Source organism: Charadrius vociferus, unplaced genomic scaffold (genome assembly GCF_000708025.1).
Source record: "Charadrius vociferus isolate BGI_N301 unplaced genomic scaffold, ASM70802v2 scaffold340, whole genome shotgun sequence".
NCBI lineage: Eukaryota > Metazoa > Chordata > Aves > Charadriiformes > Charadriidae > Charadrius > Charadrius vociferus.
This window is the reverse complement of record NW_009646631.1, coordinates 1,374,398-1,401,485: the sequence shown is the minus strand read 5'-3', so window position 1 is coordinate 1,401,485 and position 27,088 is coordinate 1,374,398. Positions and strand designations below refer to the sequence as shown.

The window sequence follows — 27,088 nt, the reverse complement described above, 5'->3', positions numbered from 1 at the left end:
CCCCCCAGCCCCGCCCCGAGGAATACTGGGTACGCTCGCATAGCCTGGTACTCGGTTTTAGCAAGTTAATTGCTAGACTGCTGTCTTGCGTTAACTACCCTGAGCAGTGAGACCGTGGGAGCGTTTATCAGTTTTGCTGTAGTGGTCAGATGAAGCCTATCTACTTTCCTGTTCTCCAAACAGGCTCCATTGGTGTCAGATGATTTCCTACCGGAAGAGGATTGGGCCAGAGCTGCTCGCATAGTGCCTCCTAAAGCTGGAGCGAGCCCCTCTTGATGGGCGCAAGTCCCCACAGGCCAAAGAAAAGGCCGGGGGAAAGAAAGGGGGAGGGTGGGATTAAATGGATGCATGATCTTGGCATAAGGGAATGCCTTTCCCCCAGAAAGGAGCGCGTAGTCTAGGTCTCTTTGTTAATAAGACTAACCGTCTACACCCTTTATTTTTACATTGCCTACGTAAAAAAAATAAACATAAATAAAAGTGATCATTTCTAACCTGCAGCCTGGGCTTATTTTTTCTGCAGGCCACTTAAATTAGAAAAACAATATAGTGTTTGTTTTTTTTAATTAAAAGAACTCTTCACCCCTTGGAGGACAACTGAGGTTCTGTGGTTTCAATTTGGTAAACTATATATGCAATAATATCATTGCATTTGTAACCACAGAACTAATTTTATGCTTTCTTATAACCAGGCTTTTTCCAGCTCTTGAGTGTTCCTGGGTGGTGGAATTCAACTGATGCTCATTTCCCCAGTAACTGGGATTAATATATACTCCTTTACTTTATCAATTTCCTTAATGATGGAAATTCCTTTAAGTCTTGTGTAAAAGGCATAATGTATAGTATTGTTCTTCTCAGTGTGTCTATTTTGATTATTATGTCAAGAAGATAGTAACTTTTATTGGAACACCCAAGTCTTATTCCTTTTTTTTTTTTTTTTAATTTTATAAGATCCATATAGTGTAAAGAGTCTGACTCTTGAGGCATCATTTCTTAGAGATGGAAGTAATGCTGGACAAAAAGTTGTGCTCTTAGTTCCGCTACACTTAGATGGTTGATTTTATTTTTTTTTAATTTTTTTTTTTAATCAAATGATGTAACGGGCACTCCATCGTACTTCTAGGTTTGCATATATGGACCTAGGCACTATCTCTAATTCACTAACTTTAATGCTGTTCCTTCTTGGAATTGTTTTAATGCCCTTTTTTGAGGGTTTTCCAGGTATATTAGAATGTGTGTTTTTTTACAGTACTTTGCTGTTTTTTTTAATCCCCTTAAAATAAATAGGTGGGAGAAGGGAATCAATGATGGATTAAACTAGATAGAAGTCTAAGATACAAAGTCAGCCCTCTGGTACACACACAGAAAGAATACTAAAATGCGTAGAATAAATACCAATCCTTTGGCCTCACTTAGCCTATTTTTAAAAATAGTGGTAAGCAATGCTCTACCTCAATACATTGAGGAACAAAACGTTCATGATTAAAGTTGTGACAGTAGTAAACTTTTTTTTTAACCTGATTTCATCTATAAAATAAGAAATTGCTTAAAGAGAAAGTGTGTCAACTGTTAGTGTCTCTTCGAAGAAGTGGATTGTGGTTGGAAGCAACAATTAAAAGTTGATTTAAACATACTCTTTCTTACCCCTTCCCCCACCATCCCCTTTTTACAGGCAAGCCTTTAGATAAAGCTGTAAGGGAAATAGCATTTTTAAGTGTTACTAGATCCTGCTGCAATTAGATAAACTTTCTTGTTGGAAAAAAAATGGTTTTAATAAAATAAAAACCCCAGATCTCCTTACCTAGTTTATGGAGTTAATAAACCATCTCCTGCACTTCAGGTTTTTGTCTCCTCCTGCTGGTTTTCCTACAGTACTTTATATTCTTGAGGTGAAACAGTTTCTGCTTGTACTTTCTGACCCACCTACAGACATAACAGGATGTTACAAAGCTGGTATCCTTATGTTGTGGGCTGTCTGCATTCTTGTGGAAAGCATAGTGGAGAATGCCATCACTGGACATGCACCATACCGTTGTGTTGTGCACATATGTGATGACTGCTAGAGATGTCTTTTTCTACTCAGATTTGGGCTTCTCAAAGGCTTTAGTATGAACTTTGCTTATTTAATGCTGAAATACTTATTTCCCGTTTACCCTATTCTCAGGGGTGGGGGGCCATCAAGAAAAATTCTTTATACCTTTTGAGGTCACTTACAGATTCCATTTCTGTGTACTTCCTTACAACTTTTCTTCCTCTAGTCTTTCTGTATGAAAACAGACTTTCTTAAATTGCAATTATTAAACCGTGGGGTGAAGTATGTAAGTATATATTTCCATTTATTCCATGCCATCTGTCCTCACATTCCCTCATTTTTTTAAATTTCTTTATTTACTTATTTTTAATATTTCCCATCCTTTGTTTTAGAAATTCAGTTTTTCCTACTGATAGTTTCTGTGATTCTGTTCCTACTCTCAAAGCTTAGTCTTAAGCAGATGATGGTACTTTGTATGCTGGAGAAAATAATATACTTTTAAATTGCTGCGATGCCCTTGCTAAGTCTTGTATGCTTCCAGACTTTAATTTTATTCTCAGTATTTAGAATCGTGTACAGAACAGCATCATCTGCATGTACCTAACTTCTAAGGCTAAGCTGAAATTTAGAAAGTGTCAGTTTGCTGCTACAGTTTCTCTCTTCTGGAGACAGTGGAGAGTGCCTGTGGGTCATCTTCAGACAGCCCTGTTTTCTAAGTGTTATTGGCAGAGTAGTGCAGCAGCTGAAGTACAGAAACCTCTTCCTAAGTGGCTTGAATGTGGGGTTTGGGCAGGGGTAGACTTGTTATATTTGAGATTTAGCTCATGGTCTTTCTCTTTCTCGCTGGCTTACAACTCTGCTCTTCTAACACTGCTTTGGTTAACTTGTTGCCTGGTATTTCCAGCTACTGTCCAGAGTAAGAATGGATTTTGCAGCTAAAGATCATGTTGCCCTTGAGATACAGCACAGCCTTTGGGGGGTAGGGAGTACTGCTCACTTGAATACTTGGGGCACAAAGGACAAGAAGGAGTTCTCGTAAAGGCATATAGAGATGGAGGGATCCCCGTACTGTAGCTAGGGTCATAGAATGGTTTAGGTTGGAAAGGACCTTGAAGATCATAGAGTTCCAACCCTCCTGCCATAAATATCCTATGTTGAGGACAGGATGCCTTCCTTTGAGCACAGCCTTACCTGTATGCATCCCATCCTTCCTTTGTCACCTTTGCTTTCCTTTTGGCAGTGTGAAGATGTCATCTGAAAGGAAACAGTTGTCTGATTCCTGTTGGAGAAGCAGCACTGCTTTGAAAAGGGGTGTTCTGGTGGGAGCTGCTTGTTGGTCACGTGAGGGTGGCACCTCGGTACAGGAGTGTTGCCATGTACATGACCTTCTGCAGACACAAATGATAGGACTCTGAAAGTGAAAAAACTTAGTTTCATACTTGAATATTCAGTACATGAGAATGTCTGTCATACCCACTTGTCTGCAGGTGTTAGTCTGGTATTTTTTAGGAAGGAAAAACTGAGGGTATACTCATGTTAAGTTTACACGTGTCTTGCTCATAACCTGAAATTCTGATGCATTCTCTAGTGGTCCTGTCTTCTCACTCTTAGAGTGGAGCACAGGGTGGCTGTCATTTACTTGTGATAAAAAATGAGTGAACAAGAGAAGTGGTGTGCCTGTAACATGTTTGCATTACTCTTCATGAAATACTGTGTTCCTAATGAATAAAAATGGCATGCTTTTATTGTTCTAAAGTAGAATGTTATATTAAGGAATTTGTTCTTATATACCAAAACCCTTTCAGAGTTTAGTACTGCTTATGTCGTGAAACTACTGCTTTGTGAATGTGTGTATGTTTTTAACTTTTTACAGAGTTCATGGTGCATTTAGATTATCTGTCTTACACATCTCATTTTGTAAGATGCACAAGTTCTCACAAGTTCTTTTAGTTTTTCTAATTAACTGGTTTTCAAGTTTGCACTCATAATGGATATAAAGATTGCAAAGATGATAGCAAATGCAGTACACTGCCAAACTAAAGAGGGAAGAACAACAAAATGTAGTACATAGTTAGAAGGCACTAAGTTGTTCTCTTTTCCAAAGCACTGATGTGTTTTGTTTCCTTCAACAAGATGTAGAACCTAAATATAAAGTGTGGAGCTTAAAATAGTATGGAAAGTTATTTGTTTCACTGAATAAAAAAAATCTGTCCTTCTCCAAGAAGGATGCAAGGAAAGTTCCTCTGAGGGTGATTCTTCAAGGAATTCATACTGACACAAGTGTAGATGTTCCAATTGTTGAGCAATGTCTTAGCAAGTTAAACTGTTGTAAACAGATTATAAGAGGCTGTATGTACTAGCATACATTTGTAAAATATTCATGAAAAGTAACTATTATATTAGTTAAGGAAATTCCACAATACTGGAAAAGCATTTTCTTTTACAGCTTGTTTTTAAAAATCAAAGACTCCATGATTTAGTGCTTTGTACAAAGTTGCATCAGTATTGCAAAAATTGCTGTGTCCTCCTGATAGGTTAGGTAACTTGGACTGATTCCCTTGCTCCATTGAGGTGGAGGTGAAGCACAAACAAGCAAAAAAACCCCACCCTAAAACCTAACACCCATCCCCACTCCCCCCAAAACAAACAAACAAACAAAATTACATTTACACCTAACTACTTTCTACAGCTACACAATTTGGTTGGCTATGAGTATGAAAATTACATGGCTATGAACATCAAAACAAGAGAGACAGATGAATAGAATTGTTTCTGGCATAGTATAGTTCCTTATTGAAAGGATATGAGATGGTGACTGTATTCTACTCCCTATCTCATGCTTTTTTTGTTTTAAGGAAGCCTAACTTTACAGAGTAGATCCTGATACTCCTATCATAGTGATAAATGTTAGAGTACTAGTAGACAATCGCAAGTTCTGGAGGACTGTTCCAACACAAGTACCTCTAAATTTTACATCCATGCCAACTTTAGCAATGTGCTTTAATGCTCCGGTTGTGGTAACCAGGATCCTGTCTAATATCCAGTTATGACTGCACCTCATAAGAATAGTGTTCGGCCATTTGATGTCTTAAGGAAATAATGTGGAATTAATGTGGGGTTTTTTACCGTTAGTAGCTGGGCTGGACTTATTAATATGGTTGACTTTTACTTACTGTCCTGTGAATAGTTGTTCTCTAGATCATATTTATAGATACTGAGACTTACTTGTTTTCTTACAGGTGCCACAAAATATACTGATAAAGATAATGGAGGGATGCTTGTATGGTCTCCATATCATAATATTCCAGATGCCAAGTGTAAGTCCTTCCCTGCTTAGGAATTTGGATGCTTAAGTATAACTAAATAATTGTTTCTGGTGTGCCTGTTCACTCTCTATTTTACACACAGTGAAACTGCAACTTAGTCAATTAAAAACAAAGCTTCTCTTTTATTTTTTTATATTTATAGAACTCCGGGGAAAGGAAAGATCACCTTCTCTTATTTTATAGTTAAGTCTTTGTTTAAAATCACACTGCCTGTGTATATTGTCATCAGTGTCTGTGAAACCTTCAGGTTTTAATAAAAGAATAAAGCATCTAAACATGAGGAACTTGCTGCTCTAAATTTGTAGGAGCAGGAGTTGCAGTGGATAAACTCAGAAAAGACATGTTGAGGCCCAGTTCAAGAGGACATTATTATTGCTGTCTCATCGGGAAAAACTGAGCATGTTTTCCCTTCAAAAGTGACCTGAAATACAGGAGTCATCTGCCTAAATGTTATCAGTTATCTGTTTAATCCAGTTTAAACCTGCCTTCTATGCTAGAGTTTCCCATATGTAATATAGGGGAGTAAACTTTGAGGTTGCAGTCATGAGAACCTGGTCCTCAGGACCATTTCTACCTATTACCAGTAGTTAGAGGTTTGTGTCTCTCTACATTTGAGGGAACATACCTTCTACCACTGCAGAACAGTTAGAAATAATTCCTCTACAACTATGATTATTAAATGCTTTCTTCATTCCTTTAAAGTATGATTAACTTTTTGCTGCAGCAGTTCATGGCAAGGACATATCAGGTCCATTTGAATAATGCAGATATAATTATTTCCTTTTCCCAAATCATGCTTCCTTTCAACTACATTTAGTTGCCACTTAATTGTCAACTATAGTAGGTGAATGGGAAGAATTTCTTTAAAAATAAAAAGAGTACCCACTGGAGATCAAAACTAGCAAGACTTAATTGCAAAACGATGGAAAGTGTTCAACTCAAAGCTAGCTCTAGTATGGCCAAATATGATTTAAAAAAAATACGTTGTTGGTGAATTTGATAACCTAATTACTGAATTTTCATATTGTCTATTGAAAACTGACTTCATGCCATGGGTAAAATTAATGTTGGTCAGTGAAAACTATAATAATGTCAAGAATATGCATTATCATTGATCTAGGATCTCTTTGCATTAATTTTTAACATGTTTGGGAATACGAACAGTAGAAGTAGTTCAATTTAAAACTAACCCAGGTGTCTGGACAACCCCCCCAGTGTGTCTGTGTTCTTAGGAGCGGGTTCCAAGAAGACTTAGCCTTTGACTGAACAGCTAGTCTCTGATTTAAATAAATAAGTGATGAGCCTCTGTGGCTTTGTTGTAGTAAAAATGTGAAGGAAAGCATCTTTTTCACTGAGAATTAGCTTCTGTAAGACGTTTATAAAATGAAATGTTGGATTAAAGACAGTGGGCTTATTTGTTATTAATAAAGCTATGAATATATTTAACGTTTTGGGGGACTTGGGCCTATGCAATGTATTAAGGCATGGGAGGACTCTTTTCCCATGTTAGATGGCTAATTCTATGTCACCTTATAGCAGAACTAAAAGTGCTAAAAAATAATTCTGATATTGCTTTGTTACAGTGGATGAATATATAGCAATAGCAAAGGAAAAACATGGATACAATGTGGAACAGGTAAGTGCTATGAAATGAGAGTGCTCATTTAAGGGTCTTTTATATAAAAGTATAACACAACTCTTTTTTTTCCCCTTGGTTACCATTAATTAACGCTGTTTCTCTTCAGGCACGGCAGCAAACACTGCAGTTAAATGGATCTGCATACAGTTGTGGTCTGGATTCTCTGCAAAAGATTGAGCTCTTTGTTTTCATGACATGCTCAGCTTGTAATGTGCACTTTTGAAAGGTTTGGTATGTTTCTTGATACACTGGGCATGTCATGCAATTGTGTGTGTATATTTAGCAAAAGAATTTCTTAGGAAAACAGCTCACAGATTTAATGTTTAATATTAGAATTTAGATATGGTACAATTTTGAACCATGAATTGCAATAGGGACAGCACTGGAAAGGTTTCTTGCATTTTTAAAAAAAAAAAAAAAAAGAGGCAAACCAACTTTGAGTGTTTTTTCAGAGGCAGGAAAACAGAATCGCATTCTAGGTTTGAGAGTAACAAACAAGTTAACTTTTTTAAAATAACCTTTAGTGACTATCCTGTAAAAAGTACATCATAAAACTTTGCTGGTCTGCACTTAGTTCTGTTGCAATTTTCTTCATAAATTAACCAATTTATGTAAAAGCGAGATTACCTATTATAAAAAAAAAATTCAGTGTACAAGTGGAAAAAAGTTGTATGATCAAATTTTGGAGGATGGAAGCTCATAATAGCAAAGGCTTGCTAGTCAACGACTTTGTGAGAAAGAGGCTGCCAACCTTACGATGTTCAGAATACTTGCGGTTTGGTGATGTTTGTTTCTGGCTTGGCTTTTGTTAGGGGAGAGAGGGAACTGAGGAATCTCAAAAGTAGTCTTCAGAAAAGACTGATTTTGAAAACAATTTCTGGTACAAAATATTTGTAGACTGTGCACAGTGGAATAGAAACTGTCTTTGCAAGAGGTACCTGTCACTTGCCATTTTAACAGGAAAAGAGGTTTGCTATGTCCAGGTTCTTAGAAGATGCGAAATCAGGGGTTTGGAGAGCTGATGAACAACTGGTGATCACGTCTGCACTGTATGGTTGAAACTGGGTGGATTACATTTCCCAGTTCCCATGCCAGACTTGGTGTCAAATCTGTCATTGATTCTCTGGCAGAAAGTCTAATCAGCATAAAATTCTTCAAGAATATCAAGAAATGAAATTATGTAAGAAAGTATATTTAGATTTCCATTCCTTATTAGGTGCACGTGACGTGGAAGCGGCTGTGCCGTTATTTGTGGATTGGAGAGTTGTAGAAAGACCACTCTCACTCTGAACTTTCAAACTTGCATTTTGGATGATCCTCTGGCTGCTGAAAAGTATTTTTCTTTTCTATTTTGAGAGGTCGGGTAATAAAGGCCTGAAGACCTGTAAGGAACTATGTATGTGATACATGCTTGTAAAGGGAGAAAGCAGGTCGATTTGAGTCTATCAGCCTAGTTTCTGCTACTTCAGAATTACTGCTACCATGCCAACCTTAAATTGCCTCGCTTTCATACCTTTAATAGAGTACAGATGTGCCCACTCTACATATCATCTCCAAAGAGAATTTTGTAACCTATAGTGCATAGCCAATAAAATTGTAAATACATTTTGAGAAGGGGTTCTGATAGTCAAATTTTATTTTAAATAAATTGCCTTTGTTTCTTGAAATTGTCTCAACATTTTAGAAAGTTGACTAAATCCAAAAAGGGACTATTTCTTTTCAAAGGCTCTCGGCATGTTGTTCTGGCATAAACATAATATTGAGAAGTCCCTTGCGGATCTCCCTAACTTCACTCCTTTCCCTGATGAATGGACAGTTGAAGATAAAGTCCTATTTGAACAAGCATTTAGCTTCCATGGAAAGAGCTTTCACAGGATCCAGCAAATGGTAAAGTAATATTTTAATCAGAAGCATTAAACAGTTCAGATGCACTGAGAACAAAGGCTTCTGTTGGGCTAAAATTACATGTTGATTTCTGTGTAAAAGCTTCGGGAACAACCTTGAATATGAGATTTAAGTTAATTTCATCGTGTCTCTTGGACCTATAGCTTTTTCGCTCTAATAAAAAAGCTTCTTGCTCCCCTCCCCCTTCTTAAAAAATGTGTATAAAATACATCACTCCTTCCATCTCATCCATGCATTTAAAATATTTGGGTAAAGATGGTTGTAAATAGAGCAGAATTATAATCTTGGGTGGAGTTTTAATTTTAGAAAGTATTAATATGTTAATGAATTCTTCTAGCTTCCAGACAAGACTATTGCAAGCCTTGTAAAATATTACTATTCTTGGAAAAAAACTCGCTCTAGGACAAGTTTGATGGATCGGCAGGCTCGAAAACTAGCTAGTAGAAATAATCAAGGTGACAGGTAAGTTTTATATTCTTCAGTAGCTAACCAGAGACTGAAGTCTTTCCAGGTAGAGATATCAGAGTAATTTCCAGCCATTGTTTCAGCGTGAACCATGTTTCTAGGTTTGAGCATCTGTGGTGATGTCTCTGCTTTTAGCAAGGGATTTGGTACCTGTGCTTTTAAGGACTATGTCACTCCAGTCGGTGTGAGTTGTGATAACACACTGGAGTGCTTTAATAAATAACTGTAAAAACAAGTTTTAAAAAAAAATGAAGTCTGGGAATGTGGTTTAGAAATAATGCTTTATTTGAGAAGTCTAACCCTATATTGTTGTGTGGGGAGGAGAGTGTTTTTGTGGGTGTGGGGGTTTTCTGGTGGTTGTTTGTTGTTGTGTTTTTTTTTTTTTAACTAGAACGGAACTAAAACTGAAAGATCATCCACTGTAAAGAGCTGTAGGAATTAGAATGCCCAAGCACTGTTTTATAACAAAATTTTATATAAAATCTTTTTTTAGGAGACTTAGAACTACTATCAGTCAAAGAGAATTTGAGCTCAAAATAGTTTTAAATTGTCTTGGATAGAAGGGAATGACATTTCCCCTAGTTACTATGAAATTACATTGCACTTAGTATATTTGAGTATTAACTTACACTTTTGAAAAAGTGATTTAGTATGTTGGATGTATAAGTAACATAATCGTATTTATATTGGAAAGTATGATTTTACACCTACGGAAAACTGCCTAGCTAGAGCAAAAGGGTCTATTTAATTATATGTTATTGAGAAGAACTCCTGGAATCTAAAATTCTTATGCTTACTTAGTGTCCCTGTAACTGAAACATTACAGAAGAAAATCAGTTTGCTTCTAATACAGCATTTTGAGGAGGGGGTTGTAACAAGTAGAAATTTTTATGGTGTTTTTACATTAATTTATTCAGAAATTTTATTGTGTGAATGACTGGATTGGACTCGACTAAACTAACTGTTATCTTTTCAACCTGTTCTTTTTGATTTAATTCAGCAGATTTCATATCGCTCCCCAACCCCCCAAATTGCTAGATCTTGAGCACTTTGGTGAAAAGCAGTCCTGTGTCTTCCCATCTTATATTGTCCCCTGTTGCTCCCTGCAGACTTCAACAAGGGTTTATTCATCCACCTTGTGCAATGGTTTGAAAACTGATCTATTAAAACTAATGTGACAAATGAAAGGTTATTTCTAGCCTTGGTATGGTTGACCATGTTAGTGTTCATGCTGGCACAAGTGGTTGAATTGAAGAAAGGCGATACCAAATTTTTTGGCAGCGGTACAGCACTGCTTGAAGTGATTTTGAAACTACAGTTTAGGATTGCTTGTTTATCGTAATAATTACTAGAATTTAATAAAGGAAATGTTTGTAACACATTTGAAAACTACACGTAACTAAATGTAACACATTTCTTTTGAAAACTACGAATAACTTTTGAGATGCCATATATTTAGATATTTTAGAGTAGATAATTCTGTCTTACCTTGGCACAGATTCTTATTTGGGGTTAAAAAATAGATAAAATAACCAACTTCTTATAATCTGTCCTCAGTGATGATGACGTAGAAGAAGCTCATCCAATAGATGGAAATGATAGTGATTATGATCCAAAAAAAGAAGCCAAAAAGGAGGTAACAGATAGCTTAACGGTGAATGTCAGTTTGTTTGTTTTCTGTGAATGTGTTACTGTGAAGAGTATGACTTGTAGTAAAGAGGTTTAGCTTGCAGCCTGCTGAAATCACAGGTATTTTAGGTGATCGAGATCTTGAGAACTTCTGATTGAAACAAAATTTTATTGAATATTTTTGCCATTCTGTGGTTTGCCATCTTCAGTTTTATAAGAGACGTATGCTATCGTTACCTGGTAAAACAACACTCCCCCTGCCTCTGTCTTGTTAGTATGTTTACAGTTTTACTGGTTGTGAATTATTGGAATCTAAATGTTTTCTTTGCATTTTAAAATTAAATGACATTTTTCCAAGAATAACGTTTTTGTTCTTTCAAAGCCACAGTGAGGTTATGCACGTCAACTAATATGTGGCTCTATTGAGACACTTTCTACTAATAAGTGTAGCAAAAAACATTTTTGTCTCCTCTAATGAGCACTTACTGTTAGCTTTACAGATAAGTGCTGTGTTTGGAGTATGTTTGGGTTTGGGGTTTTTTGGGGGTTCTTTTGGTAAACATTAAGTTGTTTATGAACAAGACTAGAAAAACACAGTTAAGTTTGTAAACATTTGATTGTTTCCTTGATCAATTTAATGCATTTTTGATTTTCTTAAGATGAGACAGTTCATGCTTCTTGAGAATGAGAGGAGAGGTAGTGCAAAATCTCAACATTCCCATGAAGTGGTATCTAGGATTATTAATAAAACTTTACAGTTCTACCAAAAATCGAGTAAGAGACTGATAGATTTAGATTCCATTCTCAGCTTTGCAATCACCTTCAATGTATCGCTTTACCTAACTGTCTCAGGGGGGAAAAAAAAAGGACAATTACCCCTTCCTGTAAAAAAGCTTGAGATTTTTTTTTTTAACATGCCAGGATATGTTTTGTAGAACTTGAAATGGCACAAGGTCTAATAAAGAACCTTTTTACTTTATTCTGCTGTGGTAACAGTGTTCTTGCAATCTGTTGATTTGAGTTGCTGCCTAAGCCACTTCTAAATAAGAGCTATTTTATTCAATTTCCTTTCCTTGGTTATTGTTTAAATCACTACATGCAGTCCAGAGTGAAAGTAGTGTGTTCATAGTTTTCTAGGAACAGGACAAATAGATTTGCATTTTCTGATGAGCTGTTTGGATCTACCTAAGATAATTTTGTCATCTAATATTTCTGGTAGGATATGCGTACTTTCACTTCCTAAGCAAAATATAAACTGAGTAGGCTACTTGAAGGCACAGAGCAATGGAAGCTTTCTGTTATCAGGCAAAACTAAAACAAGCCAAACACTCTAGCTTGGCAAGACAAAAGCTTGAGAGAATATTTTCATTTTAAATCCAGATTGAACAGGTAGGAACTGCAATTTCATACTGAAAGAGCAATGCAGAACCAAAAAAAAATAAATGGGCCAGAAGTAAACTTAACCTTAGAATTTTTAGAGGACTTTCCAAGGAAGAGCAAATATCTTAAGTGCTTTTAAAATGGTCTCTATGAAGTCTGTGGATTGGATTAAGATGTTACATTAGCTGGGAAGAGGATGTGGCAGAAAGTCAAGCATAGTAGAGCAAAATGCTGTTTGCTGATCTGTACTAACGCTACAGAACATAGTAATAATGGCTGCTGCAATTTGTTTTCTCTCCACTGTGATCAGATGACCACCTCCTCTTAACCTGCTTGGATGCCAGCAGGGAGGAGCAGTAGGGCGCTGCTTGAAGTAGCAAAAAGCCTGAATCCCACCTCTGTTCTGGTACTAAGCATTACTTCGAATTGGAAAATCCTTGCAGGGGAAGTAATTTTTGCTTCTCTGCTCCTGGTCTGTAGGGAACCTACCCAGTTGCTCTATGGGAGTCACGTGCATACAGACTAGCTGTTGTGCAGCAAACAATGCCCCTTGAAGACAAAGCTGAAATGTTTAGGTGCCCAAACATGTCAAAACAGCAAAGACTTCATCTCCTCTTTGCTATCCCTTTCCACTTCGAAAAAGCAAACAACAAAGGCCTAAGTTTGCTAAATTACATGGATTTTTATAATGACTGCAAAAGTACATCCATCCTATCTCTTCCAGATTTCCAATCCCCTCCCAAAGCAAGCAGCACTCTCTCTTTCCATAGAGTGCTTGCAGCAGGGAGAAGTGTCATCTTGCATTCTTGCCTGTCCTGGTTGACTTTAGCTCATTCTTCTCCCCTGAACTCTTCATACCTGACCAGAAATAAATATGTAAATTCACTTACTTTAAATGTATAATATATATATTCTTTACCTTCTGCATACATAAGACGTTCTTGATTTTTGCCCTTTTTCACAGTATTCAGACTGTGATTTCTGTACTACTTATTGTATTTTCAGCTACGTTTTTTAAAAAAAAAAAAATTTGAAAACTTACCTTTCTAAGACTAATGCAGGCTTATCCAGCAAATGACTGGTATGTTCCATCAGCTCATCTGCAAGACTTAGCTTGGATGCTACATGCAGAGGAGGATGTTAGCTTACGTTTTCTTTGTCATAAATGTGATATTACAATGTTATGTGATACTTTATTCTTTAATGAAGTTGTATACAAGATACTGTTATTCTTTAATGATTTGTTTCTTGTAAATTAAAGGGCAATAATGAGCAGCCTGTTCAGACCAGCAAAATAGGTCTGGGTAGAAGAGAATATCAGAGCTTGCAGCATCGCCACCATTCTCAGCGTTCCAAATGTCGTCCACCAAAAGGCATGTACCTGACCCAGGAAGATGTGATAGCTGTTTCCTGTAGTCCCAATGCAGCCAACACAATTCTTAGACAACTGGATATGGAACTAATCTCGTTAAAACGACAGGTACCATGGGTTATTGGTCTTGTTTTGTTTTCATCTCAGATTGTTCTGATTGTAATGATTTTGAAGATTATCTATGAAGATTCTGAAGCTTCTTTAATGTGAGTCTTCCTAATTTTGTTCCACAGTTCTCACCAGAAATGCTGGACACTAGCGACTAGCTCTTCTTCGCTTTTGTTTTTTATGTTCATCTGCTCTTGTGGATAACATGAAACAAGATGACTTCCTTTGGGAAAAAAAAAAAAGGCGGGGGATAGAAGTATGGCATGAAAACAATGTTACAGATTTGGGGATGGAATGAAACTGAAGTCATGTTGTTGTGCTTAAAATTGTAGCTGTTTTTCTGGATATCCTTCCTCACATACCATGAAAGTACAGGTTGGGGGGAAATCACGGGCCCAGTTATTTCTCTGTTTGAATTGATGAGCTTTCTACTTCTTATTAAATTTAGAAAAGAGTTGTAGTCTTCACCTTTAAGAGGACAATTGTCTGCGTCCTTTGCATGAAGAAGTTAACTTTTGGCACCTAAAGTTGAAACACAGGATCTATTCAGCTTCTAAGGGTACAGCAGTACGTGCATGCTTGCTTTCTAGGAGCGATGGGGCTACAGAGTCAAGGCTTATCTCCTGGAATTTCTGCCTCCTTATAGACCACTAAGGGCTGCCATGTTGCAAAATGATGGAGTGAATAAAGTTTCATGGGGTTTTTGCTCCCTTGTACCTGGGAGATACTGGGGCTAAGTAGCATAGGTGGGTTTCACTCTTTAGCCTAAGTGTAGGTGAGTTATAGCCTTGAGGTTGTGTTTCTCTTTTTTTCTTGCAGTGATCTGAGATGCAGCCTTTGGAATCTCCCACTGAGTTGTCTGCTTTTGTGTCCATACTTAAGAACACTTGTAATAGCTGTGCACCATAGTATGCAAAACTATTTTCTTACCTATGTCACCTTATGTACATCGCTGTCAGGTTTAAATGGTTAATAGATATGTGTTTGTATGATTTGGAAGCTCTCTGCTTTTTATAGACTAAATTATTTTATTTAAATATTTTAAGTCATTTCAAGAATTGCCCTTAAAGGAAATCATGATGATCTTAGGTCAATAAAAAGCAGTCTGTCAGAGGGAACTAACTGGAAACGTCTCATAAATATTTTTTTTAAGTGCTTTTCGGAAGAGAAGAAGTTAATGTATGCAGTACATCTCACTTAGATCTCTAAGAACCAAGTTTTGTGTCTAGAATATTCTGCATTCTTCAAGAATATATGCATCATTATCAAAACTTGCTTGTTATATCCTACTTTTAATATTCCTGCAGACAAACTGTTCTTTTGAAAGATTGGCTTAAATATTTTTCTCTCCATAGTAAACTGTGCTGTATTTTTTAATTTTTGTAAAAAAAACCCAACAGTTAAAAATAGTGAAGCCTTAAACCATAATATTTCTCTTTCTAACTTAGGAGGTACACTTGTGGCAATCCTAGTGAAGATATATGTGTAAAGTGACCAACTTTCTTTGTGGAGCTGATTAACTTTGTTGTTTTTGACCAAGGTTCAAAATGCTAAGCAAGTAAACAGTGCACTTAAACAGAAAATGGAAGGCGGGATTGAAGAATTCAAACCTCCTGAGGTAAATCAGAATAAATATTAGAACTTGTCGCCTTGCGCTTACATTAGTGGGAAGCTACAGAAATGTGCTTTGCTGCAGCATAGTGTTTGCATTTCAGCAGCAGCTTAAACAGGATCCATTGAATTACATGCAGGGGTGAGTCTGGATTTCTTACAAGAAATTAGTGGTAGGCTTTTTTATGGCAACTGGCTGAATAAAGAAGCAGAAAAAAGTGAAATGTCATGTCTGTTCATGACAATAGAGAGCTGAAATTGAGTCCTGATATGTGGTCTTTTTTCTGATTAAAAGTAGATAATGTAGATTGCTAGCAGTAAATACTATGTTCTGTGTGAAAATAGGACTATATGTACATTTGGGTATCTGAAGTGAACAATTTATTACTACTGAATTTTTTTTCCTTGTTTTAAAGGCTTGGATATGAAACATAACATGAATGCCAAACACTCCAGACACCAAGTCCTAATAGTTTAGATAAATGTAACTATAAATTCAAATTCTGTCTGCATAAAGATCATTAGCTTGTGCATAAGTTCTGATATAGCTGATATTAAGAACTGCAGTAAAACAGAGGAAAAACGATTGATGTAGTTCTAAGCTCAAATCCTTAAATGCTACTTCCTCTTCATGAAAGCAATCTTAAACTATAAATTTATGGCTTATAAACATATTTTCACCTATGTTACAAAATGTAGTGTAAGTAAAACGCATTCTGATGCTCAGATATTTTTCAGCTGTTGAAACATTTTAATGATCTTTGTGCCATTTTCTAATTTTAATAGTCTAATCAGAAAATCAATGCCCGTTGGACCACAGAAGAGCAGCTTCTTGCAGTACAAGGTATGTTAATAGTAGCAACTTGAAATCTGATGCAAAGGATTTGAAGAGGTACTCAGGATTATGTTTATGTTTCCCTCTAATGAAAAGCTAAACTTTATCTGGTCTCACAAGAAAGTCACTGGGAAAGCAGCAAAATAGTGAGAATATTTAGGGCATTCATTCAAGCAACATGACACTAGTCTTTCACTTACCCATATTAAACCTTGAATAGAAAAGTTAAGCTGGGTTTAACAACTATAGTAGTACCAAAAAGTCCCTTCAATCATCTTCTAAATCACCTTACATGAATTTCTCTAAAGTGGAAGACTGAAGTAATAGTTGAAGTAATAAAATTTGAATCAAAAACTTGTTAAGACATCTCTTCATATTCTTAAAGTCGGAAAAAGCAGAAGTAAAACTGCTTTACAGTTACTTTTCTCTGTTCATGAGGGAATAAAAGAGCAGATATCTACCCAGTGCAGGCCTTTTAAGAGTCTGAATCTGGATATGGATACTTGACTAACAGTTTTATTGGAGAAAAAACAACACTATCTAGCAGGCTGTTGATACAGTTAATTTGAAGTTGTTTCATTTATATGAAGGAAAACTGACTTTTGTCGGTGCTTTAATATGCACTGCCTAATCAGGGAACATACAAGGGAAATATCTGCAGAGCCTAACACTCTCTTGAAGACACTGTATATTGACTGACTTCTATGGGTCATCGTTTTTTAAGATAATATAATCAGCTCAGTTATACACATCTGCTTTATTTCTCTGGATTCTTCACCTTTAAAATAAAAGACTGAATTTTAGTATAAAAATCTTCAGTTGGATCAGGATAAAAGTGTAAAGTTGTCAGGTGTGCCATACCTGGTAGTTATCAGCCAGATGACTGAAGTTAGGTTTAATTTTAAATTGTGAATGGAAATACTGAAGAGCATGGTGTGTCTGAAGTCATGCCTCTTACATGCCTGAGGCTGGGATTTGCATCTCCAGACTGTTTTCTGTCTTAAGTTCATCCTCTCAGTTTTGCTAACAAGCTTACTTGTTTTATTTTGTTCCCAAATGCAACTGAAAGAGATGCCTGTCTTTTAATATGATGGTCTAGGAAGTAGAACGTGTGGTGAAGTGGGGAAAATCCAGATTCATTGTACCTGCCTTAGCATGAAAGGATTCAAACCATCTTGCATTTTCATAGTTTAGTTATTGGAGCTCTCATTAAGTGTCAGTTTGGAAATCAAAAGAACGCATTTAGCTTTTGTTAAGCTATGGCACTATGTGGCCGACAAGGTAAATATAGAACTGGAGCATGGGCAAAAGAGAATGAGGGTTGGTGATGACTCCCTGGAGAGGAGTTCTGGTCTTCTTGTCTCTTCTCTAGGGAATGTTCTGTGTTTTATAAAGGTAGTCAGCCTCAATACTTAAGGATGGGGTGAGAAATCAGGCCTTCTGAAGAAACCTGTTTTCTTTGAGTTTACATGTGCTTCTTGCATGTATTGTTTCCCCCCCCCCCCTTTTTTTTTTCCCCCCCCCCCTTTTTTTTTCCCCCACCCTTCCTTTGCCACAGTATAAAATGGAGGTGAGAGAGAACCTGGATGCCAGGAACAAAGTATTATTATCTGTCACTTACTTACTGCCCAGTAGTAGAGTCTCCCTCCTGGAATCAGTGCTGTAGGTATTAACCTCCTGTCCCTCAGGCTAAGGACACTCATCTCTTAGTTCAAAATAATTGCTTGAGCTAGTAGACTTACGTATGAAGGAGCCATGCTGTCTTTTGCCCTGACTCTGTTTTCAGAGGAAAGTAGCCATGGTTACTGTACTAAAAGCTACCATAATGCGTGTTAGGCTTGAACTTGGAAGTTGACTTGAGCATGGGGACGTTTAGTTTGTACACTTGAAATAGATTTATTTCATCTAATGTATTGATACATTTTGGCATGTGCTTTTAATAATTTACAGAAATCATAAGCATTAAGCAGGTAGGTGGCACTTCTGTTGATTTGTTCGCTTGAATTCAGACATTAAATCCAACCATGGAAATCACGAAAATAATCTGCAGTAATATAATTTTGAAACATGAAAAAACTCTTGTCTGTGGGATAATCTCAAGAAATTGGCAGTAACTAAAGAGGAGGTAATGAAAAAAACCCACTTTAAAATAGAGCCCAGTGTGTAATCTTGCAAGCTGTGTGGCTGCCTGCAATGGGGTTGTGTACTCAGACTTAAGATTTCTGAGCCGATTTTTTGCAGTATAATTTATCAGTTTACCATTCAACTGTGTCTGAATAGTTATTGAATGTAATGGGCCAGTTCGTCACTTGAGGTGTTCTTAAGTTACAAATTTTATTTATGTATAGAAATGTACGAGCACGATCATGTTTTCAAACGAAGATCTCAGCCATATGAAAATTGCAATTGCAAAAATGTTTTAAGACTTGTTCAAAACCACAAAATTGGAATTGAAAATCAGTGCACGACCCTCATAGCATTGCAGTGGAAAACAGTTGGGACAACCAGGATCTAACTCCACGTAAGGTAGTTGCCAGGAGCACTGTAATCCCATCACAGTGAAACTGCAGCTCTCATAACCCAGAGGTTGCCGTTAACTACTTCTGCCTCATCATGGTCCTGTGCTATATTGCTTTGGACCCAGGCTAATGTTTTGTGTGTCTCTCAGTGCTCACTGTGCTGCACAACATTAAGCAGTGGAGACGGCGTCAAATTTGGATTTAGGAGTTTCTCTGAGTTAGACATTCAAGATGAAACATTGTAATAGTGAGCATGCACGTGTTCAAGTGCAGCTTTGCAACTTGGTGAAGTTTTGAGGAGCTTGAAGGATTCCCATGATGAGGGCTACTTTCAAATGAGCTGTGAGAAAGACAGTCATACATATGAAGTGAGGTTATACAGTCATCTTTTTTGAGCTTCACTTTCAGCAACCTAATAGTCATTCTTATTGAATAACAGATTAAACACTTCAGAAATAATCTGGGTGATGTTTAGCACAGAATTTGTATAAGGAGGTGTAAGTAATGTGCACCAATTTGAAAGGGATGATGGGTTGGTGTCAACTCTTACAGATATGCCAGCACCTTATGCATAAAACTTTTATGAAAGTATTGAACGTCTGTTCCTGGTGCAGCTTAAAAGGCTTTTACTGCATCGTTGTGGTGATGCTGAAGTAGTACTAAATAACATTCTGAAAAGAATCCAAAAGGAGTAGAGCTGTGTGTAGCTAAACTGAGGAAATGTTATTTTCTTTAGATATTTCTTATAATTGGGCTCTCAGTGAAGGCAAGATACACCCTTTTCAAGCTGTTTGCTTGGAAGTAGGCTTTCAGACCTTATTTTTGACTTTAGTTGAAGTTAGCCAACAGGCTTAGTCATTTTGCAGATTAAGGGGAAGGAAGAAGTATAGACAGCATAGCAACAGAAAAGGCTGAAATCACTAAAAGTCTGAATTAGGCTTCAAACAAAAATGTGCTTTGTTCTGCTGGAACTTTGTTCACTTGATTAATTGTACAGGATGTTAGGTGTGTCACAGTGGACATGTAATGATCAATATAAATTAGTAAGGGTGGTAATGGGAGGGCAATCAAAGAATTACTAGAACACTGGAGGGAGTTCTCTGTGGGCGCACACAGTTTTTAAGGAGTACAGCTGATACCTTGTATAACTGATAAAGTGCAGAGCCAAATCCCTGTCTTTGCTTTGCCTAGATACAAGCCCTCCCACGTGGCTCTGATAGGTCCCTTTGTTTTCTTTCCACAGTTATTGCAGTCAGGATGGTTGGATTCTTTTGTATGCCCCAGAAAAGATCTTCAATAATGTAGCAGGGCTTTTGACAGTTGAAACATCAGCTTCGGCTACAGAAATTGTTACTATACTGGAGTTGAACTTTTCTCTTAAATTGCAGTGAGTGTACATCACCACATCAGAAGTGCCTATTAACGAAGAAAGTAGAAAAGAGCAGTACAAGCTGAAGGTCGCATTCTTCACAATTAAGTTGAAAAGGAACATAGCTTTCAGATTTGAAACAACTCTTGCTTTCTGAATCCTTTGCTTCACTTCCTGAAGTGAGGCATTAAGTCAGGCATAAATTTCTTTTCAGGTAATGAGACAGAGTGCCTGTCCTCTAACCACTGTAATATGTTCCAAATGAGTTTAGTTATCAGGAGCTTCACTCATGCATAGCTGAGAGCAAAAAATTAGTCTCCTGTTTACTCAGTCTGGAATAAAACTGTGTTTTATTTCTTAGTCTCCAAATGTTTGGACACTTGTGATTAAGAACATACTTTGTGCAGCTAAAAGTTGTGTTCTAGGATGCTGGAGAGTGTTGTTTGGTTTTTTTCTTAAGCAGGAGAGAGGAGGAACTAAACACATATGTAAATACAACTGAGAGAAGATCAGTAACTTTAGGTTATAATTCCAATTTTAGGTTAAAAACTATGGAATGTTGTATCAAGGGGTTTTTGTGTTATATGCAAATGTAGTTTTAGAACTTCAAAAAGTACGTGTTGGGATTTTCTTGTGAAGTGCATGTAAACAAGTGCGAACTACTGATGTCAATATGAAATGAATGATGCAACGATCTTCTGTCATGCTGCTGCTTGCTGGAGGATTTGATCCTGGAGGTTTGTGCTGGGCTGTCTTATAAACAGACACCAGTAGCTTATATTTACTTACGTTCCCCAAGGTGGTTGTCCCAAAACCCCAGGTGGTTCTACCCAGCTCAAGTGGTGAATGAAAGCTTCAAAAAGACTTTGTCAGGTGAATGCTTGCCAGTTGCTCTTCGTAGCCTCAGTAGAGCATGTCACAAGTGGAGGAATGAGCAGTATATCGTGACTTACAGAACTGTGCCCCCCTGTTCTGCCCTGTGTTCGGTCCAGTAGCTACTGCCTTCTACCACTCCTGCTGCACCGGTGATGGGTAAAGAAACATCTGTGTGCAGCTGGCACAGAGGGAACCTATCGAAGCTGTCAGTGTTTGTCACCTGACATTTCTGGTGTTATACCCTGTTTACAGCTATACACACATGCTTGGTCACCCTCCCTTTCCCATCTTGAACTTGTCTTGGGCTTCTGCCCTTCCTGCAAGCACACTGAAGGATTTGCTTAATTTGTCAGAGGCCAGATCTCTGTGGTTTTAGGTTGGGAGGCTTGGTGAGTAAGCCAGGATCTTTAAGAAGAGTGGGTAATGACCTTTTAATAAAGTTCGTGATTTGTATGTTGATAGCTGTGCAATTAAAAATTATTTTGTTTTAATGGAAATCGAGGCTTCTCCTAATTGAGAAGTCCTCTGAATAAGCGAGTCCTTGGTTTGCAGGTCCCATAGGTTCTCTCTATAAATACATCACACGTAGCTGTGTCTGACTGATTCTTCACAGCTATGTTATTTACTTTGCCTTCCAGGTGTCCGAAAATATGGTAAAGATTTTCAAGCTATTGCAGATGTAATTGGCAACAAGACTGTTGGCCAAGTGAAGAACTTCTTTGTAAACTACAGGCGTCGGTTTAACTTAGAGGAGGTATTGCAGGAATGGGAAGCGGAACAAGGAACCCTGGCTTCTAATGGTGATGCTTCTGCTTTAGGGGAGGACACAAAAAATACTTCTAATGTGCCATCAGGAAAGAGCACTGATGAAGAAGATGAGGTGTGTTTTGTGTACCAGAAATAAGTAAGCATGGGTTGAGGAACAGCATTTTATTTAGTGATATAATGTAAGGTTAACTGGTGTGGAGTGGCAAACCGCATTCTAAAGAATGATGATGAGCTTGCATAGAACTTCAGCCAATGTCGTTAACCAGCTGGGAGCAGGACTGCACCTTTCATAGTGACGATCACGTTACTGTTTTATTGTTAAAATACAGTTCTTGTTCTAGAAGAAGACTCTTGCTTCATAAATATTTTTAGTTGTGCTGTCTATAATGTTTTGGTTGGTGATTTCTTTTCAGTAACTTCTCAGTTTTTTGGTTTTGTTTTTTAAATGCTGTTTCCTGTGTAGTGGACAGTGGCAGCCCAACTGCATCACGTTCTGGCTGGGATGGCTGTTCACGCAGTCTTGTCTTTGTCCTTTGTGCAGGCACAAAGCACTCCGGCCACTCAGTGTTTAGGCCCTTCACCTCCAGCACAGGCATCTGCTCCAGCACCTACCGCTCCCATGGCAACTTTAAATCAGCCGCCCCCGTTACTTCGTCCAGCGCTTCCTGCTGCTCCTGCTCTCCATCGTCAGCCTCCGCCACTTCAACAGCAGGCGCGATTTATTCAGCCAAGGCCGACCCTAAACCAGCCTCCCCCACCGCTCATCCGCCCAGCTAATTCCATGCCTCCTCGTCTAAACCCAAGGCCGGTGTTAACCACGGTTAGCGGCCAGCAGCCACCCTCGCTTATTGGAATTCAGACAGAATCTCAGTCCACTCTGCACTGAAGAAAGAAAGCAGAATTATGCTAACTCCTACATTTGAAAAATAGTATCAATGTACTTTTTTTTTTTTTCCAAATAATGAAGGGGAGAAAAGAGCAAGCCTTCACAGCTATCAGACCAGTTTTACAGAGGAGCAAGCTAATAACTAGAAACGGAACCACGTGAATGACCACCTGTATAAAAATATTTTTATGTCAAAGACTTGTACAGCAGAACAATGCCTACGATACAGCCCTCCTCTATATGAATAACTGTTGAAGGAAGCTAACTTCTTAAATGAATAAATGTTCAACACACCAAGATTTTGTTTAACTGATTTTTACTCTATTTATTTTATTACTGTTCTTTGTAGTCAAGCATCTAACTACAGGAAAATAGTCTGGCAAATCTAGGAATAGATAATATTGTAGGAGACTTAAATGTAGCATTGAGGGGTTTTTGTGTGTGTGTATAATTATTTTTTTTTTTACTTTTTAGTGCAAAAAAAAATGGCCTTAGGTTCAGAATTTTTGGCCCTGTTTAGATAACAGTAGAAGCATTTCACGCACTTGTAAAATGTAGGTGTTTCTTCTCTTCATGTTTTTCCCAGAACGCTTTTTCTTGTTTAAAAAGGAACCGTCTTATTAAATACTCCTCTAAAAGAGTGTTCTGAAGACTCAGTGAGCTATTGTACCAAACCAACTAAATCTCACGCACGTTATACTCACAGAAGTTAACTGAAAACAGGAGTCCAGTTTCCTGCTGCTCTGTCTCTTGTGGGCTGGGGTGGAGAGAGAGCCAGCAACTCCCACCACCCAGGGGGATGACAGGAGAGGAACCATATACAAGAACCGTTAATTTGTTATTCCACTAATTCTTCTAATTTAAGTACAGTAGAACTTCATTCCTCTGAGAGTGGCTGTCTGCAGTTCGCGTATGTGTTAGATCATTGATACCTTGCCTAGGGATTCATGAGGGAAGTATAGAGGCTGATGGTGGTAGTAGAATATTGTGGCAGTAGTTACCTGCTGCCAGCTCAGTCTTGCTGTTAGCAGAAATCAGAGATAATCATTTATTTCTGGCGGAGTTGATTAGCTGAATTGAGGCTATTGTGGGGTTTCTTTGTTTGTTTTGGTTTATTGACTGAGTAAAATCTCCATTTGGGTATTAATTATTGCTTCTAAATTTTAGGAGATTGAAAGGTTTTCTTTCCACTGCATTCTTGCCTGAGACCTTGATTTATGCCCAGCAGTGTTTTGGGGGTGGATTTTTTTTGTTTGTTTGTTTTTTTAAAAAAAGTAGATGCCTCTACCCTCCAAGTGAACCAGGCTCCAAATTTGAGTAGCACTGTTTGAAACTGTGTGATTGAATCAAGCTATTGAAAAATACTGTATTATTGACTATGTAATAACATTCATGTTGACTGCCATAGTATTTAAAAAACTAGTTTTGCTTATAGCTGAAATGTCTGAAAATCCTTTTAAATCCATTCTGTTATTAACTAGATTTGCCCTTGACTAAAATGAGACTTTATTTGAAAATTGAATGTGCTCTCTCTAGGCTTTTTCACAGATAAATTGGATGGTCTAACGATCTTTTTAGCAGCTGGCTAAGGTCTTTTTTTTTATGTGCAAAGGGAAGTTTCTATAGCATCAGATCCTATTTAATTTGTAAAACTAGTATTAACGTTTGATAGTTGTGGCCTGAATTGCAGCTAAGGTGTTGACCTTCATTTAAAAATAGATCAAACTTGAGAGATTTTGATTTCTTCTTTCCAAACAGCTTTCAATGGTGTGCTGAGGTCTCGTACAAAAGGCCCTTCTTACAAATTTTCTTCTGCATCAGAGCAGATGCTTAGCCACTATGTGAGCATCAGATGACCTCTCGTCTAAAAGCAGCGTTGTAAAACAAGCACTGAGGAATTCGTGGTCACTGAAACTTGTGTTCTGGGAGTCATAAGTGTCCCTCATCAGCTACACAGAAATCTGGCTGCTCTCCAGACTTCAAAACCAATACAAAAATGATCTTGGTACATTTTGACATCCTAAATATCTCAATTTAATTGTTAACAGTGATAAGAGACATCTTTGGGATTTCTTTTTCTTTTCTTTTTTTTTTTAGCATTGAGTCTCCCAGGTGTGTGTATTGTACCTTTGCTAATTTTTGTCTTGTCTCTTGTCGATAGACTTCAGTATGCAGAATGTTGGGTGTTGCAGTACAGTTGGCCACCACCAACTGCTATAAAACTGTTCAGTACATTGTAATTCCGTTTAATCTTGTTTAAATATTCTATAACTGGGCAAAGGTGCTGTATTTGAAGGGGGGAGGGAGGGTCAGAGATAGGTAGTATTTCTTAATTTCCATACACTGTAGCACACAGTAGGGATCTCCTAGCATTTGTAGTACTAAATAAGTATGTACATAGCAAAATGTCTTTATTGTGTGCTTTGCAGAATATGTGCATACAGTTTGCACGTCCTGTTTTGGGGGGTAGGGTTTGTTTTAAGCAGTGTTTGCCTGGAGAGTGATATGCTTGCTGCTTAATCAAAGGATTAAAGTTTCAAAGAAATCTGTGTCTTCTATTTTTATGTACCTTGTAATGGTCTAATATGTTAGGGCCCTTATACTGTGATTCTCTTCTAAATTCATTTCTATTTTTTTAAGAATTAGAAATAAAATTATACAATGGTGTTGATTTCAGTGGGGAATTTCTTTTGCCATATCTAGTCTCCTGTTTTGTAATGTAGTAATGAACTCTGACTTCAAGGTTGGCTTAATTTTGTCACTTTAAAAAATGTAAAATGTTTGCACACTAAAGTTTGGCAGAGAACGTGTATCCTACATTGTTCAAAGCTAATGTAACTCTACAGCTTTTTGTACAGTTTATTTTAGTTAATAAAGCAAAACGGTACTAAAAAATGACAGATTTTACAAATGCAAGACATAATCTGAAAGACGTGTCTTCTAGGAACAACACTTGCAAAATATGGATGTACAAGAACTATCAGATTTAATTGTTGCACTTTAAATCAGAATGGGTATGAAGCTAAGCAGGTATTTCTGCATTAATAAAACAATCACTAAACGTTGCACGTCATAGTAAAGCAGTTTAATTTGTCTTACAGTTGATCACGAGCAAAAGGAATTATAGTTCCCTCTGTCCTTAGGTTTTTGTTCATCTTTATATTGTTGGGATTTCTCTCAAATCATAGTGTTTATTCTGGAAACTTCACAGTTCATAGAAAACGGGCCGCAAGCCAGTAGCTGATGCGTGTGGGAGTTTGTGTACGAACAGAGCAGAATTGCAGAGTTTAGGGAAGGGTTTAGGATGAAGGTTACTAGAACTCTGTTGCGCCTCTTGCTAGCAAAAGAAAGGAATAGACTGAAGTTACAGCTGATGCCTGGTAGAAGTGTGGTTGTCCGGCAAAAGTAAAGCCAGGGCAAAGACAAACATCTTGAAGTTGTTTGTGTCAAGGTGCGTTTCGAAAGGCAAAGGAAGCTGTAGAGGAGTCGGCAGCTGTCACAGCTCCAGTACAAAACAGTGCACTGTAAATTGCACCGAATACAACTTGGTAGTTTTAATAAATGTGGTGAAATCTCCAGCTTTTCGTGAGGTTGAAATAGCTAAACTTCAGAGTTTGCCTTCCTCCGAGTGAGTTAAAAGCAGGCACTGTCACGATAGCCGTCCGCTTTAAGATCACAGGAAGTTGTATGCGAGATACAAAAGGCAAACAGAAACTCTTTCAATGCCACTTGTAGTCTGGTACTGATGAATTAGGCATCAAAAATCTATAGTCAGGTAAGGAGGAGAGGCAAAATATAAACAGGCAACAGTATCTGGACTACTTAATAAGCAACTGGCCCATTTCCTATAACAGTTATCCTTAAAATGGATACTAAAGTAGAACTTTAGCACAAAAGGAAGCACTGGGATTCAGGGATTGTGGTCTCTACTGCTTCAGGGATACGACTTTGTCTTAACGCAAAAAACAGGTCTCCTGTTATGCATGCCGAATCTTAAGGGTTGTGATTTTAAAAGTAATGTCTGCACCCTGATATTTGATGGTCCATTTGACAGATCTTTGAAACCACAAAGCTCTGTTCTGTGGATTGTAATGTTCTGCAGCAGGAGAAGGATCGTGAGTGCAGCAAGTGTCCATCTCGGGAATCCGATCCCATCTCTAAAGAAACTCTGTGTTTACGTTTATAAATATTTACTTACAGAAACATAATGCCTGTTGTTCTGATGGATGTTCTTGTGAACTTCCCAGGCAAGTAGTACCCAGGCTAACCAGGACATTCCTAAAAACTAAGGAGAAAAAAAATCCTCAATTTTTGCAAGAGGAAGTGTTTTAAAAGGTCTCAGTTGTAGTAATGGCCTCTACACCTTTG

The 27,088-nt window shown here is 37.6% G+C and overlaps 1 protein-coding gene across 3 annotated transcripts in view; it reads left to right on the top strand.

Annotated features, from left to right (window-relative positions):
- Positions 1 to 23,028, top strand: part of RCOR3 (REST corepressor 3) — a 23,575-nt gene extending 547 nt beyond the window's left edge. Inside the window, exons 2-11 of one of the 3 annotated variants that reach the window (XM_009888345.1) lie at positions 5,272 to 5,349; positions 6,942 to 6,994; positions 8,723 to 8,884; positions 9,240 to 9,364; positions 10,925 to 11,003; positions 13,638 to 13,856; positions 15,397 to 15,474; positions 16,254 to 16,311; positions 21,705 to 21,946; positions 22,376 to 22,902. In XM_009888345.1, the coding sequence (XP_009886647.1) occupies positions 5,272 to 5,349; positions 6,942 to 6,994; positions 8,723 to 8,884; positions 9,240 to 9,364; positions 10,925 to 11,003; positions 13,638 to 13,856; positions 15,397 to 15,474; positions 16,254 to 16,311; positions 21,705 to 21,946; positions 22,376 to 22,720 (1,439 nt within the window). In that variant the 3' untranslated portion in view covers positions 22,721 to 22,902. Of the gene's footprint in view, positions 1 to 5,271; positions 5,350 to 6,941; positions 6,995 to 8,722; positions 8,885 to 9,239; positions 9,365 to 10,924; positions 11,004 to 13,637; positions 13,857 to 15,396; positions 15,475 to 16,253; positions 16,312 to 21,704; positions 21,956 to 22,375 lie in introns of all 3 variants that reach the window. The other 2 variants (XM_009888361.1, XM_009888353.1) reach the window with 2 other exon arrangements.
- The last annotated feature ends 4,060 nt before the right edge of the window (positions 23,029 to 27,088 follow it).